The 20,337-nt window shown below is 38.2% G+C and overlaps 1 protein-coding gene across 4 annotated transcripts in view; it reads right to left on the minus strand.

The window, feature by feature from the left end:
• CNOT6L (CCR4-NOT transcription complex subunit 6 like) overlaps positions 1–19,688 on the minus strand; it is a 103,972-nt gene extending 84,284 nt beyond the window's left edge. The window contains exon 1 of one of the 4 annotated variants that reach the window (XM_057726630.1): positions 18,757–18,908. In XM_057726630.1, the coding sequence (XP_057582613.1) occupies positions 18,757–18,761 (5 nt within the window). In that variant the 5' untranslated portion in view covers positions 18,762–18,908. Of the gene's footprint in view, positions 1–14,918; positions 15,698–18,756; positions 18,909–19,126 lie in introns of those variants that run through there. The other 3 variants (XM_057726629.1, XM_057726627.1, XM_057726628.1) reach the window with 3 other exon arrangements.
• Positions 19,689–20,337: the final 649 nt, after the last annotated feature.

The following is a 20,337-nucleotide window of genomic DNA, read 5'->3' on the forward strand; positions in this document are numbered from 1 at the left end:
AAAACTAACATTGTAAAGCAACTATAACCCAATTTAAAAAAAAAAAGAATGAAATAATGCCACTTGCAGCAACATACATGGACCTACAGATTATCACATTAAGGAAAGTTAGAGCAAGACAAATACCATATGATATCTCTTTTATGTGGAACCTAAAAAAATGATACAAATGAGCTTATCTACAAAACAGAAGTAGAAATGATACAAATGGGCTTATTTACTCACAGACATAGAAAACCAAGGGGATAGCAGGAAGAAAGGGGAGATAAATTAGGAGTTTGGGATCAACATATACACACCACTATATATAAAATAAATAAACAAGGATCTCCTATATAGTACAGGGTACTATATTCAATATCTTGTAATAACCTATAACGGAAAAGAATTTAATCACTTTGTGCCACAGCTTAAACATATATAACATTGTAAATTAACTCCAATTTTTTTTTAAATAAAAGAACTTATTGGAAAATGAGAGAAAAAAAAAAGCCTGACCTATTGATACACATGACAACATGGATAAATTTCAAAACAGTTTTGCTTAGTGAAAGAAATTAATTTCTGTAATTTCAGCAAGCTGATCCTTAGGCAAATTGATTTTCAAAGAAATTGATCTAGAAACAGAAGAGATGAGGAGTAAGGCATCCATATAGGTCTTAATTTTAAAGCAGCCCAGCACAAGGCCTATGCATTAATAACTTGCTAATTCAATTCTCATTTTTCTTCATATATATAGTCCCCTCAGAAACCCCAAGACAGAGGAATGGATAAAGAAGATGTCCCAAGATGAAGTGAGAGAGTAGCACAGACATATATATATAGTACCAACTGTAAAAGATAGCCAGTGGGAAGCTGCTATATAACAAAGGGAGATCAACTCGATGATGGATGATGCCTTAGAGGGCCAGGACGGGGAGGGTGGAGGGGCGTCAAGGGAGGGAGGGAATATGGGGATATGTGTATAAATACAGTTGACTGACTTTGGTGTACCTCAAAAACTGGTACAAGAGTGTAAAGCAATTATATTCCAATAAAGAGCTAAAAATAAATAAATAAATAAAAATACAAAAAAAAAAATGTCCCAAGGACAGAGAAATGGATAAAGACTTATGAGTGGAATATTACTCAGCCATAAAAAAGGAATGAAATAAAGTCATTTGCAGCAACACGGATGGACCTAGAAATTATCATTCTAAGTAAAGTCAGACAAAGAAAGAGAAATATCATATGATATCACTCATGTGGAATCTAATTTAAAAATAAAAATACAAATGAACTAGCTACAAAACAGATATTGAGAACAAACTTATGGTTACCACAAGGGGAAATGTGGGGGGGAGGGGTCAGGAGCTTGAGATAAACATACATACACTACTATGTATAAGATAGATAACAAGGACCTACTGTATAGCACAGGGAGCTCTACTCAATAGTCTGTGATAACCAATATGAGAAAAGAAATGTAAAAAAGAATGAATATATGTATATGTATAACTGAATCACTTTGCTGTACACCTGAAACTAACACAATATTGTAAATCAACTATACGCCAATAAATTAAGAAAGGGAGGGAGGGAGGAAGGAACCCAAGTAGCCAAGTGCAACTCTAACTAGCTGGATAGATGGGCAAATGAGAGTATAGCTGAAGACCCAGGAATACCCAAATCCTATTACAATCATATCCCTAACATACTGAATCCAAGTAACCTGAACAGAGTACACAGTGACTCAGGAACAGTTCAATTTTCTGACAACAAATTTAATATCCATTACAGTACAGCTTACTATTCAACAAACTGAGATAACACAAGGGAAATCATGTTCTCATTTCTCTAATGAATTCTCACACTAGAAGTTCCTCTCTTTTATTTCCTACTTCAATCAAACTACAGACACTGACAAAATAAATAAGAAAAATGGTCTGGGATTTTTAAAATTTGTACTCTTGTCCTCCAAATTCTCTGTGAGCTTAACTCCAATATACCTCTTTGTAGGGCAATTATAAGATATCCAGGTAAGCAAGAAAAAAGCCACAGGATGAGAACAAAGTTTTCACCTTACTACTGTACTCGAGATGCTATTATGTAGTCAAGAGGGAACTATCCAATATATGTGTTCAAGGATAAACAGGCAAAGTTGTTTGTCTATTCTCCAGCACTCTCCTTAACATACTAATCATCAAAGGTCACTATATCTGACTGTTGGAAATTCTCCTTCAAACTCCTCTTTTCCATCACAATTAACCTACTGAAGTGGTAGGGGAAAAAAACAGAAGCAAGAGTACTCTACTCACAAAGATTTAAGATCAGAAAGTTTACTGCAAGCATTCTCTTAAAGCTGCTAATCAATAACAAGTAGTACCCAAAGAACAGTATTCTCCTAAATCAGTTGTCTGGTGTAATCTGAAAGAAGAGTAAACAAGAATCCACAGCAAAATCTGTTGCTTCAAACCTATCAGAAATGAAAACATCTTTGCTGCTATAAAGAAATTCAAGAGTAAATATGTTCACACCCAAAATAAGACAAGTTGCAAGGGAAGCTGTAAGAGGATCACAGATCGTCTAGATAAGGCATACTGTTTAAAGTAAGCATATCAAGGGAATTGCCTGGTGGTCCAGTGCTTACGAATCCAAGCTTCCACTGAAGGGGGCACAGTTTCAATCCGTGGTCAGGGAACTAAGATTCCAGCAAGCTGTGTGGCACAGCCAAAAAAAAAAAAAGCAAGCATATCAAGAGTATGAGAGTTCCTGTAACTCTAAATAACAAATGCACTAGAAAAACTGGACTTAGTCCAACTTGTTAAATGTGAAAAAAAAAAAGAACTGATGTAACATGCTAACACTTCATAACAAAACAAAACACTTCATCTTTTTCTTTCTCCTACCTTCTAATTTCAGGCTCTGCCTCTCTAGCAGTATATAAAATCAAATAAATCAGTAATATTTCACAAGTATAATGCTTTAAGCAAAAAAAATCATCTGTGTATAAACTATGTTGTATTGCATCAAGAAAATTTAAACACTAATTCAAGAAATCATTTAGTTTCCATTAGTAGAAAACTGAACATGATAGCAACATCAAAAACTAAGGATTTAGCTAATGAACCCTTTTCATAATGAATACTTTTCTAATTATGTTAGCTTTTCTATTTCTTTGGGAAAACAATTTAATTAAATCTTGAATACTAGGATTTACTGACCAACATTAAAGTCTGAGAGTAATCATAATAGCTGTCCCATACTGTTTGGCCTGAACCATTGCACAATGCTCCAGCATTAGATATACACAGCAAAATATACATAGAGGTGTTCAACCGAGTTTTACTTATCTGAGAACCAGGGCTTAGAATTTGGAAAAGCCGTATCTATATCAACAAGTCTCCATTAAAAACAGTGAAATAAAACCGAAAAACCCTAGTAACTAAACACTGGGATAAAACTCGATAAGGCACAAAGAAAAGCTCCATCCAAGAAACGGTTCCAAGGTGCCAGCATCTTAATTATGAAAGAATTTAAAAGGCAAGGCCAATGCAGACTTGCACTGATCCAAAGCAGATAGCATTAAACAACAGAGCTAATCCTTAACTTTTTGACATGAATAAAATGCCTAAGGAGAGTACCCACTCTACTCATACAAATGACTGCCAAGAAGGTGGTGCTTTGTGCTGAGCGGAAAAGGTTTGAAGGGAAGGGGTGTCAGCTTTAAAACAGTTCCTAAAATAGTTGCTTAAAAGGATAAAGAATAAGAGAACTTACAAAGGCTTTGAGTCATGCTTGGTTCCAGGAAAAGGATACTTTGGCTCTATGTGAAAGCAAAAACCAGCCATTGTAAGATACAGATACCCAGATTTTGTCAGCAAAAGGAAGAGTATTGTCCATTATTTCCCACAAAGGCAGCAGAGCCTTTAACTTAGATTCCTATTTTTTCCTGGTAGGTAGATATTCTGCAAAAGCAACAAAGCAAACTAAATATAAAGCTGTTCTGAAATTCAACCCTGCAGTCAAAATGCCAAATTCACAAACTCATCAAAGGTCACAGAGGAACAAATTTCCTGTTTTGTTACTTAAACTCATTACCTTCCTCCTGGGCTAACCAATACAGAATTTCCTTCTTCTTGTTTTGAGGCTGACAAAATGAGGATAGCATTCTTACAACATACTAGGAACAAAAGGCAGCTACCCAGAATCAAGGAATAAAATTTGATATCATTTTTTAAAACCCAGTTGCACATAATCCATGTCTTTTATTTCTCCATTTGAGAAGAGTGAATAGGTATAACCCCCAAAAATTTAAAAAAAAAAAATTTTTTTTAAACTTTATTTTTAGGTTGTTTTACAAAAAGACTAAAAGAAAATGTAATGCTTTATAAACATTTATCAAAAATCCATTATTTCTTGCCCATCAACAAATGAATGGATAAAGAAGATGTGGCATATATATACAATGGAATATTACTCAGCTATAAAAAGGGATGAGATGGAGCTATATGTCATGAGGTGGATAGAACTACAGTCTGTCATACAGAGTGAAGTAAGTCAGAAAGAAAGACAAATATTGTATGCTAACTCACATATATGGAATCTAAAAATGGCACTGATGAACTCAGTGACAAGAACAAGGACGCAGATGCAGAGAATGGACTGGAGAACTTGAGGTGTGGGGGGGGCAGGGGGTGAAGAGGAAGCTGAGACGAAGCGAGAGAGTAGCACAGACATATATATAGTACCAACTAAATAGATAGCCAGTGGGAAGTTGTTGTGTAACAAAGGGAGTCCAACTCGAGGATGGAAGATGCCTTAGAGGACTGGGATGGGGAGGGTGGGGAGGACTCGAGGCGGGGGGGGGGAGTTGAGGGAGGGAATATGGGGATATGTGTATAAAAACAGATGACTGAACTTGGTGTACCCCCCCAAAAAATAAAAAAAAATTTTTTTAAATCCATTATTTCTGATTATTAGGATTGTGTTTCTTGCCCTAAAAACCTTATAGTCTAGGAAAGATGAGGAAAAGGTAAACAATGATTACTATATTGTAAACATTTATGTATATTCCACCTCTTTCTAAAATGTATTTAAAGTTGCTTTCCATAAAGAATATTTAACACTGTTTACAAATAACTGTAGTTTAATGAAAAAATGTGTGTAAATTCAATAAAAGAGCTACTAAGAAGAATAAAATTTGAATGGAACAATAGTTCTTGACCAGTTTGATGAGTAATTGTGAAATGCGCTATAAGCACTATGATTTGTAAACTAATAATAGTAAAAATGACCTCAGTTTGTACACAATTTATACACACAACATATACTATATGTGTATTTAGTACTGCTAATTCTATCCTTTTACCACCATTCTATCAATGAGAGAAAAAGAGTTACAACTATTCCTTAAAGATATAAATAATGATGGATACATGGTGCATATGTGAATATCATCCTTCATGTATGTTGTATGGGTTTTAGTCCTCATCCTATTAAAACATAGCTGTCTCTCTTACCACTCTAATAAAACATGTTCTTATTAATAATACCTGACTTCAAATTACTAAATTGATTTTCAATCCCCTTTTCAAACAGTACTCATGCTGTATGGCTTCTCTGGCTTTAAAAACTGAGGACCACCCTCTTTTCTTGAAACTTTCCCCCCTTACCTTCTGAATCAGATTTTAAGTAGGCTGAAGGAAGACAGAGTTTATAAATGGGAGAGAGAAGAAAACATGTACTGAATGCTCAGTCTGTGTCCAGATACTGTGCTAGACGATTTCCATGCATTATACATTTAATTTTGCTAAAATTATAAACTATTATTAACTGCCATTGTATTAATCAGGAAGCTGAAGTACAGAGAAGTTGTGAAACATTCAACACCTCACAGCAAATAAGTGACTGAACCAGAATTTAAACATGGGTAAGTCCAACTACAAAATCCAAGCTACTTCAACTAAATCATGACAATTTTAATTTTAGACATTTCTAGAAGAAGATAAAGAATAGTCATAATTCTGGAGTGCAAAAAAACTTTTCAAAGCAAGGTAAAGACCACAAAGAAAAAGAATGACAGATTAAACAACACGCAAAAAAATTAATGTCTGTAAGGCAAAGAGCAAAGTCATAAAATCAAAATCAAAAGGTAAAGAGGAAAGTAGAGCAAAAAGTCTCTGTAATGTTCATAATGGACAATGAGGTAATGTTTCTAAAATACAAACAGCTTTTACAAATCGATAAGAAAAAAATGTAAACATCTCAAGGGAAAAATTGGGGTTAAAGATCATAAGTCAAATCATAATAGAATAAATACAATGACCCAAAAAAAGTGAAAAAATATAACCCTATTAATTATCAAATAATCGAAAAAAATTTTAAGTATATGACTTTAGAACTTCCCTGGTGGTACAGTAGTTGAGTCTGCCTGCCAATGCAGGGGACACAGGTTCAAGCCCTGATCTGGGAAGATCCCACATGCCATGGAGCAACCAAGCCCATGAGCCACAATTACTGAGCCCAAGTGCTACAACTACTGAAGCTCGCATGCCTAGAGCCCATGCTCTGCATGAGAGAAGCCACCTCAATGAGAAGCCCACACACCATAACGAAGAGGAGCCCCTGTTCACAGCAACTAGAGAAAACCCACGCATAGCAACAAAGACCCAACGCAGCCAAAAATAAGTAAGTGATTAAATAAATAAATAAAATATATATGACTATCATCAGAATGGCAAAGATTAATAATGTGAAAGACTGTGGGGAAATAGACATCTGCTACATAACTGGTGGGAATATAATTTTATACAACATTTCTAAAGGACAACCTGAGAAGATATCAAAATTTTGAATGTGCAATCATTTTAATCCAGCAAGTCCACGTCTAGAAATCTACCCTTTAAAACAGTGTGCAAAGGTATATGTATGAGTCTTTTCATCGCATTCATGTTGATAATTGCAGAAAAAAAGGAAATCAATTAATTGCCAATCAACAGCAGACTGAATTATATAGCACACCAGTAAAATGGACTACAATTCAGTCATTAAAAAGCATGATAAATGGAAACGTAAAATGATGCAGCTGCTGTGGAAAAGTCTGTCAGTCGCTCAAAAAGTTAAACACAGAACTACCATATGATCCAATAATTCCACTTGTAGGTACATACTCAAGAGAAGTGAAAACTTATGTCCACACAAAAACCTTTACATGAATGTTCATAGCAAAATTATCTATGACAGCCAAAAAGAGGCAACAACCCAAATATTCATCGGCTATGAACAGGTAAAATATGGTATATCCATAAAATGGCATATTATTCAGCCATAAAAAGAAATGAAGTAGTGTTTCTTGCTTCAACATGGCATAATCTCAAAAACATTATGCTAAGTGAAAGAAGGCAGACCCAAAAGGTTACATATTGTATGACTCCATTTATATTAAATGCCTAGAATAGTCAAATTCATAGAGACAGAAAGTAGACTGGTAGTTGCCAATAGATGAAGAAATGGCAAACTTGAACTGCTAATAGGTATGAGATTTCTTTGAGGGTGATGGAAATGTTCTGGAATTAGGTAGTAGTGGTGGTTCACAACATAGTGAAAAACACTAAAACCGATGAAGGGTACACTTTAAAATGGCGAATTTTGTGTTATATGATATACATCTCAATTTTTTTTAAGCTATAAATTTTTTAAAACATGAAGCATATCTACTGATCGAGAAAAATGCCAACAATATGTTGTTAAATCAAAAAGCAAGTTTAAAAAACAGTATATATAGTATGATTCTATTTATGTATGTTTATGTGGTTATGTAAGTTCATAGTGCCCAAACACAGCCAATGGCAGTATATACACTGTATCAATACTACTAACAGTCTTGATCTCCATGAGATAGGATAACCAAAAAATTATGCTCTTCTGTATCATTTTTTACACAAGAGCACATAATTATTTCCAAAAGCAGACATGAAAAAATATTCCCATCTGCAAAGAAAAGGAGAATAATATGACAAAAATACACAGAGTAGACTGAAACCAGGAGACAATACAGCAAAGATTATTAACCAGGGGTCCATAAACCGCAAAGAATCTGTAAATTTATAAAGAGAAAAAAAATTATATGCCTAGTTTCGCTAACCTCTAATTAAAATTTAGTACGTTCTTCCAATTAGACCTAGACAACCTACCATAATAATATTAAGCAGCACCTGTGATTTTTGTCACTAACACGTTATATTTTCATATCACATTATAGTTGTTATAGATACCTCAAAACATCATCTACACACATACTACTTTAAAATTATGGTATTAGACTCACTCCTAGACCTTGTTCTTTAAAAGCGCCAATAAAAGGGCACATACGTTAATATATTGCAAACTTGTTTTTATGTATTTCAATATAATATTTGCCTAATTTTTAATCTTATTTATTTCATTCACTTAAAGTCATTATTCTAAAAAGGCTTCACAGTCTTCTCTAGACTGCCAAAGAGTCCATAAACATCCACCCATATCCAAACGTAACACCCATGCATTAGAGGGAGGAAAGGAAACCAATCATGAGGGTATTCTAATTACTCAGGCATAAAGCAAGTAGGGCCTAAATTTAGGCAAAAATAGAAATAATTCCAATTTCAATCTATTTGTCTAATACAAAATCCGTAATTTTCTTCCCCAAATCGTATCCTCCTTCTGATTTTTCAGTTATCTTTGACTTTATCCTTCACATTCTGATGTCACTTAAAAGCTTTCTTTTCTATCCCAACTGACACATCTCTCTCCTGACTTCATATTTTAATTTTACTTCTTTAAAAAAGAGCCTCCTTCCTCCCATTCTGATCTCCTCAACTGATTCTGCATACCTCAACCAGATTAATCTTAAATAATTATTTCCAAACTGCAACCAACCTTTCAAAATCACTCAATGCTCCCGATGTCTTTAATAGTAGTACTGATAATTACATGATTCTAGAGCCATATTTGCAATAACTATTAATAACTATAAATCAAAACAATTATATAGCCATGTCCTATAAAATATCATCTATACAATATTATGACATAAAATTTAGGTATTACTAATAAAACCCCAATATATAGACGTGAAAAACCACTTGGTGCTCTAGAGTTAAACCTAGGATAATTTTAATTTCCTCATTCAAACCTCTCCATTATAATCATACTTCAATTTGCTTTATCACCTCCCTATTGCCAATGAAGCTCTGGAAGTTAACCAGATATTAACTCAATGTCCCTCTCCTCCTTGAATCTGGACTCATACTTTTCTGCTACTACATATTTGGTGATGTAATTTCTATTATCAGAAATGCCATTTGATTCATTCATTCATTTAATAAAGTTACTAAGCCTGTAAGATATACTAAACATTTATTACATAGTAGGGGTTGAGCCCCTATTATGTATCAAATACTTGAGCTACAAAAGTCAGGTATCTCTGCCCTTAAAAATCCCAGTCTAGTCAGGTTGTGCACTTTGGAAAAAAAAAACAAAAAACCTCAGCCTTATGAGAAAGCAGAGACATAAATCTGGTAAACACAAAACAGTGCAGTAAATGTCATAAAAGAGGAATGCAGAATGCACAGAGAAAAAGCATAAAGCAAAGTGTGGAAGTGTGAGACAAGGTTTCCTGGAGTAAGAAGAAGCATCCAAGGTGAATTATTAAAGAAGTCGGTGAGGTAGTAAAGTATAAGGTATTGTAAAAACATATAAAGCACAAACCAGGCTATATATGTCACTCAGTATGGTTAGGCTAGAGAATATGTTTGAAGAGAGAGGAATAATAAATGAAAAACTGGAAAGGTACAAAAGGACAATATCATTTTCGGCCTTATATATAATGTTATGAAAGCTCCATTTTATTCTAAAAGCAATAAGCAGCAGCAGGATATGGTGGAAAAGTATGCAAGCTGAGGAATTCCAATGATCTAAATCTGAATTCAACCTCATGTCATTTACTTGCTTTGTGACTTTCATCAAATTTGCCTCTCCAAGCTTCAGTTTCCTCAACTATAAAATAGGAATTAATAATATCAATTTTACCAAGATTCTAACAAGAAGTTAATTCATGTAAATCTCCTAGCACAAGGGTCAGCAAACTACAGCTTGGTTTGCCAGCAATGAATGGTTTTACATTTTTAAAGGACTGTTTAACAAAAAAACAAAATTAAAACAAACAAAAAAAACCCCAAAGAGTATAGAACAGAGATTTTATGTGACCCACAAAGCCAAAACATTTACTATATGGCCTTTACATAAAAACCTCACCAACTCCTACCCTTAGCACATAACAGGCAACCAAAAAATAGTAACATTATTAAGGATTTTAAGGAAATTTAAGCAATACCGAATAAAATTTAAAAGGATTTCTCTGGTGACAACGTCTACAAAGAAACAGAAGTTAAAGCAGCAATAATGGATGCTGGGAAACAAGCAAGAATACTGCAGTAATCCATTAACTTTTCCTTTCCTCCTTCTAACTATAAAGGTGAGATGAACTTCTCTTTATCCCTGTAGGCTACAAACCCATATGTACTCTGCCATATGGTATAGCACTTAATGTTTTTTGTCACTTAGCATATTCTCCCTTCACTTGCTTGCTATTTATCCAGGCTGAAATCCCCTATAAGTGTAAGTAGTATAAGAGTAAATATTTTGGATTCATCAGATGTTTTAAATATTAGTTTTATCAATATTTAAGATCTGATATTTAACTTGTATGGCTCCTAATAATAAGAAACAGTAACAACTAATATTTATTGAGTTTAGTTTTGCTTTTTTACTTCAGATGTGCCACATACTGTTCTAAGCACTTTATAGGCATTATTTCATTTAACCCTCACAACAAGCACATAAGATAAGGACTATTAATTACTATCTCCCTATTACAGATGAGGAAACTGAAGCCTGGAGAAGTTAAATGAGCTTCCCAAGAGCCAGAAAGTGAAGGATTAAAAGGCTCACATTCTAACCAGCTGGAGAATGAGAATCATACTGTCTAACTCACAGGACTTTTATGAACACTAATTTAGATTACATATTTAAAAGGGAAGGTGATGGTTTTCACAGTCCTTAGTACTCAGTAGTCCAATAAATATTAGTTCCACTTCCTGGTATAAAATACTATATTCTAAACTTCATTTCCTAGAATCCTGAATATAACAGTTTATAGCCAGTGGAAGCTTAATAAATACTTATTAATAGGTTAGATATACTTTTGGTAATTCAAATTCTTATTACTTCAAGGTTATCACTTTGTACATAATTCACAACATATTATTTCATAAATTTAAATGTAGCTCTTGCAGGAGATTGCACCACATATGAACCTATAGCAGAATACACCTTGTCAACTTTTTGGTTTTGTTTAAATATAAACATTATGGTCAGAGAGCAATGTATACATATGTAAAGATCCCAACAAAGTCTCTGTATAGAAAGACATTAAGGTTAATATATCCTAAGTTTAGTTCTATTCTCTTAGTAGCTTTTGTAACTGGTATTATATAACTCTGATCTATTTTACTCGTTTAGGGAATCTATTTAAGTAATTTGGGGAGAGAAATATAAAAAGATTCTAAACTATATTTACAGAGAGAAGTTCTCTCTGCAAAAGATGACTATTAAGAAAAAGTACTGTAACTTCTATTTTGTGTTACCAATTTCTATTGCTAGTAATGAAAACAATATGAAAACCCACAATTACCAGGCATCTATTCAGTATGAATGATGAGTCTCTCAAACAGAAAGTGAACTACTCATTTCCTCAAAAAAACAGAAATAAACTTTTACCTGTAATGAGATTTTAAAGTGGATTGAAAAAAAATTAATGAAAAACGGGACTTCCCTGGTGGTGCAGAAGTTGAGAATTCGCCTGCCTATGCAGGGGACACGGATTCAAGCCCTGGTCCAGGAAGATCCCACATGCTGCAGAGCAACTAAGCCCGTGAGCCACAATTACTGAGGCTGAGCTCTAGAGCTCACAAGCCACAACTGCTGAGCCTGAGTATCACAACTACTGAAGCCCGTGTGTCTAGAGCCCGTGCTCTGCAACAAGAGAAGCCATGGCAATGAGAAGCCTGTGCACCACAACTAGAGAAACCCTGTGCGCAGCAATAAAGATCCAACACAGCCAAAAATAAATTAATTTCAAAAATTAATGAAAATCCTGCTACAAAAGAGGATACAAAACAAAAATTCTGTTACTATTTATCAATTTTTGTCTTGTGAACAGAAAGATTCTTAGCTAAACCCGAAGTTATTTGATTTCTGAGACTTATAACGTGGACAAATTTTTTTTTAACATTAATCAGAATGTAGCTGCATGGAAATACAATTATAATTTCAAAAAGTAAACAAAGGATAATCACCACATCAAGTGAATCATAAACTTACTGTGCAGAGTAAAATTTCCTAAGAAATCTATTAAACTTTTTAGAAAACTATGCAGAAAACTTACAAAAGCAAATCCACTGAAGCTGAAATGTTTGGGGAAAAAAGTCAGGTGACAGCCAGATTCAAAGTAAACATGGAACTCTTCGTTAACCATACACTTGGTATCACAAAGATTTGTTCCCTTTTTAATTCTATTTTAGTACTTCACTTGTGATTTAGTTTCTTTGCTTCCTGTGTCCCCCTCCAACCTAGCTATCAAACCAATAAAAAAAAATTCTCCACACTTTAATATTTTTCAAAAGAAGCAATATTCGCCACCGATCAAAAAACCCGAATTATTCAGAAAATCTTCAGTAAAGGATTAAGGGCCCTTCAAACGTGTATATGGATTAATGGGAAGACAATTAGAGATCATGAAAGGGTTGGGAGGAAAAAAGAGGAGGGGAGAAGCTAGCCACTCTTTCCCGAACAAGTTAAGCATCATCTGCCACTTATTACTGTACTTAGCATCTTCACTTTTCTAATTCACATTTCATACTTCCCTCAAAACTCAACCTCAACACCTCTCCATGATAAAAACACTCAGCAAGCTAGGAATAGAAGGGAACTTCCTCAACCTGATAAACAGCATCTATGAAAACCCCATAGTTAATATCATAGTTAATAGTGGAAGACTGAATGCTTTCCCCCCAAGATCAGGAACAAGACAAGAATATTTGCTCTTGACACTTCTTTCCAATGTACTGAATGTACTGGAGGGTTTAGCCAGGGCAGTTAAGCAAGAAAATGAAATAAAATGCATCCAGCTTGGAAAAAAAGTAAAACTATATTTATTTACAGGTGATACAATCCTTGTTATACAGAAAACCAGACAGAATTCATTTAAACAACTATTAGAATAAACAAGCTCAGCAAGGCTGCAGAAGATCAACACAGAAAAGTCAGTTGTATTTTTATTTACTTGCAATGAGCAGCCCAAAAAAGAAATTAAGAAAACAATTCTTACAACAGCATCTAAAAGAATAAACTACTTAGGAATACATGCAACAAAAGAAGTGTAAAACTTATACTCTGGAAACCACAAAACACTGTCAAAAGAAATTAAAAATCTAAATGAAAAGATCCCATGTTTATAAACAGGAAGACTTATTTAATATTGTTAAGATGGCAATGCTCCCCAAATTGATCTACAGACAACACAATTCCTATCAAAATTCTAGCTGGCCTCTTTGCAGAAATTGATAAGCTAATCCTAAAATTTATATGGAATTACAAGCAGATCAGTGATTGCCTAGAATTAAGGGTATGGGAGAATGAGGGATAACTTTTAAACAATACAGGATTTATACTTTAGGTGATTAAAATGTTCTATAAATTTTGGTGAAGTCTACACAAATGTGAATATACTAAACACTACTGAGTTATATATTTTAAATGAGCTGCTTCTATGATAAGTGAATTACATCTCAAAAAAGCTGTTACCAAAAAAAATCTCAACTTTTGAGTAGTCCCCGGCCCACCACATCCCATTTTATGTTACTCCCCCTCAGAATGTCTGTAAACAATTTATATTGTAGTGACTCGCACGTCTTCATTTATTGTTTTTGAAATCACTAAATTATATGCTTTATTTCCCTTATTCATAAGTTACAAGCTTCACAAGGGTCTCTTCTACTTCTTTTTAGAACCAAGTATAACAATGGGTACAGACTGGGCTCTCAAACACGGTTTTTAATTTTCAAAACGCAAAATGTTAGAAATACTTAACATGGAGAAGTTTGCCAGACTACTCAAAAATCTTCCTTTTGGGGAATACAGACATATATACAACTCCTCAGATTCCTAACCAAACTCTTCAGAATAAAGATAAATAAAAGGATACCTAGAGCTGAGTTTCACATTACAATAATCCTAGGCAATAATAGAATAAGTTGCAATTCAATTAAAATTAAAGTTGTCCAAGAATAAAATTAACGTATCATGGTTCAGTATTAGTGCAGGTGATGTATCACGGTTCAGTATTAGTGCAGGTGGTCAAAAGAAGTTGTAGTATTTTCATCAAGAAACAGGAGCACAAGTTAACAATTAAGCTTTTGTTGTTTACTTGATGACTGTATTGTTCTTTCTGGGTTAAGGCTCACAAATATGAATTACAATGACTTTAGAATTACAAAAACAGCAACAGAAAACACTAGAGCACAGTAAGGTCCATCTAAATGATATTTTAAAATAATGATAATAATAATGCTATTATTATTACTATTAACAGAAAAAGAAAAAGTTTAAAAATATGTTTCCCATGAAACTATACCTCAGAAACTGAAATTCAAAGTCAACTGATTTTAAAGCGCAAAAAGAAAGAACTCAAACAGCCAGAACCCAGCAGACCACAACAGCAATCAATAACTGGAGAGTAAAGGAGAGACCCGCGAAAAATTATAAAATCCAATTGTAATGTTCTTTGTAAAATCTGTATGTTAAATGGCTGCTGATGTTTAGTTGCCATTCAAACCCACCTTAGAAAAATGGTCCTTCTCCTTTCCTCCTCCTCCTGTGGCTCTTACTCCTTTCCTTCTCTTTCCACTAACTCCCCACTTTCACACAACTTTACTCTTTGAAGATAGAAAGCAATTTTTAGTATTACAATTTACCTTTCAGACATAATTTCACAAATATGTGCTACCACCTAAAATAACATCATGAAATGCCCCAAGCTGTCCACCACCCAGAGACTATATTCCCATCCCCCTTGCATTCAAATAAGGCTCTGTGACAAATTATCACCAATGAAATGTGGGCAGATGTTTGTTTTTTGGGGGTTCTTAAGAAATGTCCTGTGGGTAGCAGGCAGGGCTCCAAGGCTCCAGGGAACAGTGGAGACATAAGATGTAAGGCGTCTGGGTTCCTCAATTACCACATGGAGGAAAGCCACAAGCCTGCTAACAAGGAGCACCTGCACTGGACTGTTATGTGAGCAAAATACAAACTTACATGTGTTAAGCCACTGAAATTTTGGAGTATATTTATTACCCTAATTAGCATTACCCAAAGTAAAACATGCACAAATCTTAAGTATTTCAATTCCCCCTAATTAAAGACATTTATAAGGGATATTTTGGAAAGATTGCTTAAAAAGCCCTTTTAAGTAACATTAAATTTTAAAACCTAAACAATTTTCCACCTTGATTTTACTGTAATTACTTTCAAATGATAGCAAGAGAAGTCTTACTGTTAGTAATAAATTTCACTGTTCACATGTCTTAACATGTTATTTCAATATCATCTATTTTCATGATTATTATAGAAAAATGTCTTCCTCAATTCTCCCAGTGTAAAAAAAACTACAGTGTTTTAAAATACCATAATTCATAATGTCTAATGAAAATTACCAAATACCTAGTTAAGGGCAACAATCATCTCCATTTTATTGTTTTTAAAGTATTAAAAATTATCACATAATTTTTAAGGTAACAATTCTTCCTTTAAATACAACCATATGGCAGGTAATTCTGTTCACTGTAAATGCACACTCACCCATCACACATACATTTTAACAAAATCATGACATTTTGCATTCTAATAAAGTTCTCTCTCCTATCCTTCACAAAAATACTTCACAAATGTGTTGAAATTTTAGTGCTTTACTAGGGTTTTTTTTTAAGCTTAACATTGCTGATATAAATAATAATGATATAAGGCCTAAGGAAACCTGGTGTTAGTAAACAGAGACATTACAAACTTAAACCAATGAAATTCTTCCCACATCATCTTCACCCTGCCTTCACCAAAAAAAAAAAGAGAGAGAAAACAGAAAAAGAAAAAACTCTTTAACCTTTCTGTTGCCTTTACGTTAAACGCTATACCATTATTTCTTCCACCACAACACAATTAAAATTAAATGAACAGCACATTTACCACTCCACAAAGAATAATAGAAATGGAAAATTACTGAAAGTTGATAGAAGATTTTTGCTTCCACTCAGAAAAATATTCCAAGTCTTTGTTTTTGTTTTTCCCAGAACCAGTCAACATGAACTAAAACAATTACGTAGCTATTTTGTGGCACTTATATTTTGTGGATTGATATAAATAAACTCTAGGTCTTTGATCCTTTTTCATGCTTGATTGTATTGGAACATATATGTGATATATATAGCTTAAACAATTTTTTCCAGGGCTACATAGCAGGAACTCATAAAAAGAGTAATGAAACTGAAAGAAGGCCTATTCGAAAATATGAAAACAAATCAAGTATGACTAGATAGTCTCTATAAACTGGTACACTAGACTATTTTAATGACAGTCAGTTCTAGGAAAGACTTCTAAAAGACATTTAACATTGTTTATATATGCTTCACATACATCAAAGGACTCAAATGTTCCATTGTCTTGATTTTTAACTTACAGTGGCATAATATTGCTCTCTGTAATCCAATGAGTATTTGTAACTATACGTGTATTTTTTCAATGCCCAAAGTCAGGACTGCAGGAGGAAGAACTAATATTTAACTAAGCAGCTACTATGTGCCAAACATATGTTTTTACAATTTATCCTCAGGACAGCCTCACTATAAATGTCTTATCTCTTTGTTACTGATGAGAAAACAGATTTATAGACATCAGGTACCTTGCCTAAGGTCAAACAGCTAAGAAAAATAGCACAGCCAGAGTTCTGAGGTCCGCAAAACAAGTGCTTTTTCCACTAAACTACATGTGTTGTTTGTCCAGTAATGTTCACAGAAAACAGCTCTCCACCCCTCCTGCTCTTCCCCTCACTTTCCAGTGAAGAGCAGGAAACATTCTTTGTGACATCAGGTTCAGAAAGGAGCAATCTCTGGCCATTACACAGAGCATGGCCCGCAAGGATGGAATCTGTATATGACTTCATCCACAGGGTTTCAGCTAGATGAGCTAACTAGAGCAAATAAAGGGTGGAGCAGATAAATAGCAAATTATCATCCAAATAACATTTATATTTGGTTCTGAAATGCACTGCACACGTACTGGCAGCAGATTTACCTTTATAATTGCGTTCTGTTTAAACTACTCTCAAAATAGCTTTCTGAGAGCACACATTTGGAGTAGACAATGCAGGCTGCTTGATCTAGGTTTTGGAGACTGTGAGGGAAAACTTGTTTGTACATGACTATCTTGATTGACAATTAAGATAACTAGAGACAATAAGGTAGTATCTCCTAAAATATAGTACTGTGCTTCCCATGTGTACAAACAGCTCAGCTAAATTCCCTGAACACAATGCAATTAAACAGCCTAAGCTAAAGAGTCGGCCGTGCTAAGCAGCATGACAGCTCCAGTAACTTCCTCTTCCTCACCGACCTCCTAAACTCGGCGTGTACACGCCTTTCCCCCTAGGAGGCAGGATAAAACAATTTCAAATGCACAAAATCCATCCAATCCTACCCACAACATTGGACAGGGAAGCCAGCTTCCATTTCTTCCCCCGCCCCTCAGAGAAAAATTTTATCTTAAAAAAAAAAATGCGTAAATAACTATCAACGAGAAAGTTATTTGCAACGAAAAAAAAATGAAAATATGTACTTAGTCCCTCCACACAGCCCTAAGGAGAGGATGAAAGGAAGGGATCTCAACACCGCGTCTTCTCGAGATTTACTGCTTTGATTCACTTTCCCTCGGGTCCCACCGCCGGCCAGGGGTAGAGCTTGCAGTTGTAACGCAAAAATATGCCTTCGCCTCTCCTCAGAAGACGCGGGGGCTGCCGAGGCGACGGCGATCGGCGCGTCCCGCCTCCGACCCTCACCTGCCCAGGCCCCAGGCAGCGCCCTGGGCCCGCGCGGGCCCGGCGCCCCGGGAGGCGTCCGGGGAGGCTGACGGGAGGCAGGCAGGCAGGCAGGCAGGCAGGCGGGCGCCGAGGCGGTTAGGCCGCGCTGCAGGCCGGCGCGCTTCCTGCCGCGGCCCGGGGAACGGCGGCGCGGCCCCGACCCGCAGCTCCCGGGCCCGGCTGCTCTGTGTGTGCCGCGCACACACTCACCCTCCCCGGCCTCCGCGAAGCAGCTCTCACCTGCGAGGCTCCGGAGCCTCGGCCACAAAGGGGAGGGACACGGCACTCGGGGGTCCCGAACTCACGGAACCCGCCCCCAGAGTCCCGGGCCCTGGGCGCGGACAACCCCCCAACACACACACACACACACACACACACACACACACACACACACACACACACGCACCCCGGAACCTTCGCCGCCTCCGACAGAAACGCGGGTCAGCCCCGCATCCGACACACACCCACTCGCTGTGGGTCCTCAGGCCGCCCGCCCGCCCGCCCGCCGAAGTCCCAACTCGCACACCCCCACGCACATTTTGTCCCTCTCCCACCTCATTTCCCCGAGGACGCGCTCCTCTTCCCAACACTCTCGATCCTACTCGGAGGCACAAAAACAGTCTACCTCATTCTCTTCCTCTGGCCCAGAAGAAGCAACAGCAGCCATTTCCCCGCGGCAGGGGAAACACACACACACACATACACACACACAAACACGCGCGCGCGCGCGCACCAGGCCCCCACAGATGCTTCCCCTCCAGAGCCGCGGCCGCAGACGCAAACACAAACACCCACGGGCGGGCCTCGCTCCCGCCCGCCCCGAAGGGAAGCCGCGGCGGCGGGCAGGGCCCGGATCCCAGCGCCCCAGAGGGCGCGCAGGGCGCCCGGGCCTGGGGTCGCCGAGGGCCTGCGCCCCCTCCTCACCTGCATTCAGCGCGCCGGGGTCCGGGCGGCGGCGGCGGCGGCGGCGGCGGCGGGGCGGCTGCTGCTGGTGCTGGTGCTGCGGCGGCGGGGGAGGCGGCGGCGGCGGTGGCGGCGGGGCTGAGGGCAGCAAAGACATGCAGGCAGCCCGCCGGGGAAAGAGGCACCGGCCGGAGGGGACGCGGGGCGGGCGGGCCGGGCCGGGCCGCCTGAGGAACGGCAGAGGCGGCGGCGAAGAGGGTGGCTGAGGGGAGCGAGAAGGAGACGGATGGGGGGGCGGGGAGGGGGCCGGGGGCCGCGCCGCCGGGCTTCGGGGACGGTGACCCTGGGCGCGCAGGAAAGGCCCCGCGGCCGCGGCCGCCGACGCGAAGGCCTCTGCCGGAGGAAGCTGCGCCCCCGCAGCCGCCGGAGCCGCGGCTATCACTCGGAGAGCCGCACAGAGCCTGGCCTTGGCCTTGGCCTCCTGGCGCTGGGGCTGCCGCCGCTGCGGGGGTCGCTGCTGCGCCTGCTGCTGCCGCCGAGGCCGAGGCTGCTGCACTGAGACGCCAGCTTTCGGTGCCTCCGCTCTAGCTCACACACGTTCACACCCCCGACGGCCGGGGGAGAGGCGTCCTCGCGGTATCGGTATTGAGATTAATAACAAGGTGCAGAGAGGGCGAGAAGGAGGAGGGTTGATTGACGTGGAGGGGCTGGCGAGAGTCAGTCACTCCCCGGCGCGGAGGGGTGGGGTGAGGGGAAGGAGGCGGAGCTCCAACGCCGCGCCTTGGCCCCGCCCCCGGGGCGCCGCGTCGATCGTGGTGCGCTTGCGCGCGCGGCTGCCAGTGTTCTTTCCCGTTTTCTCGTTTAGCCTTGCTGTTTTCTTGCTCGCTTTTCTTGGCTTAAGTGATGAGCGGAGCCGAGGAGGGTGGTAGGTTATCAAAAAGCCACAGCCGCAAAGCCATGGAGGGTGGCGGGAAGACAGTGGTGAGCCCTCCTCAGCCGGTGTTTGTGCATGTACTTGTCGCTGTTTACTGCACGCTCGCCGGAGGCGGCCTGAGCGCGAAGCACAGCGCAGGTCAGGGTGGCGAATGGGACGCCAGGTGAGGTGAAGGAAGTGACCGGAGAAAATGTTTCCTGACATCTTCAGTGGCTTAATTTTTTTTTTAACGTGTAACATCTGTAAGTTACATGGCGAGAGGTAAATAAAAGAACCTGTGACGCTCTACGATAACCCC

Source organism: Hippopotamus amphibius, chromosome 3 (assembly GCF_030028045.1).
Source record: "Hippopotamus amphibius kiboko isolate mHipAmp2 chromosome 3, mHipAmp2.hap2, whole genome shotgun sequence".
NCBI classification, from domain to species: domain Eukaryota; kingdom Metazoa; phylum Chordata; class Mammalia; order Artiodactyla; family Hippopotamidae; genus Hippopotamus; species Hippopotamus amphibius.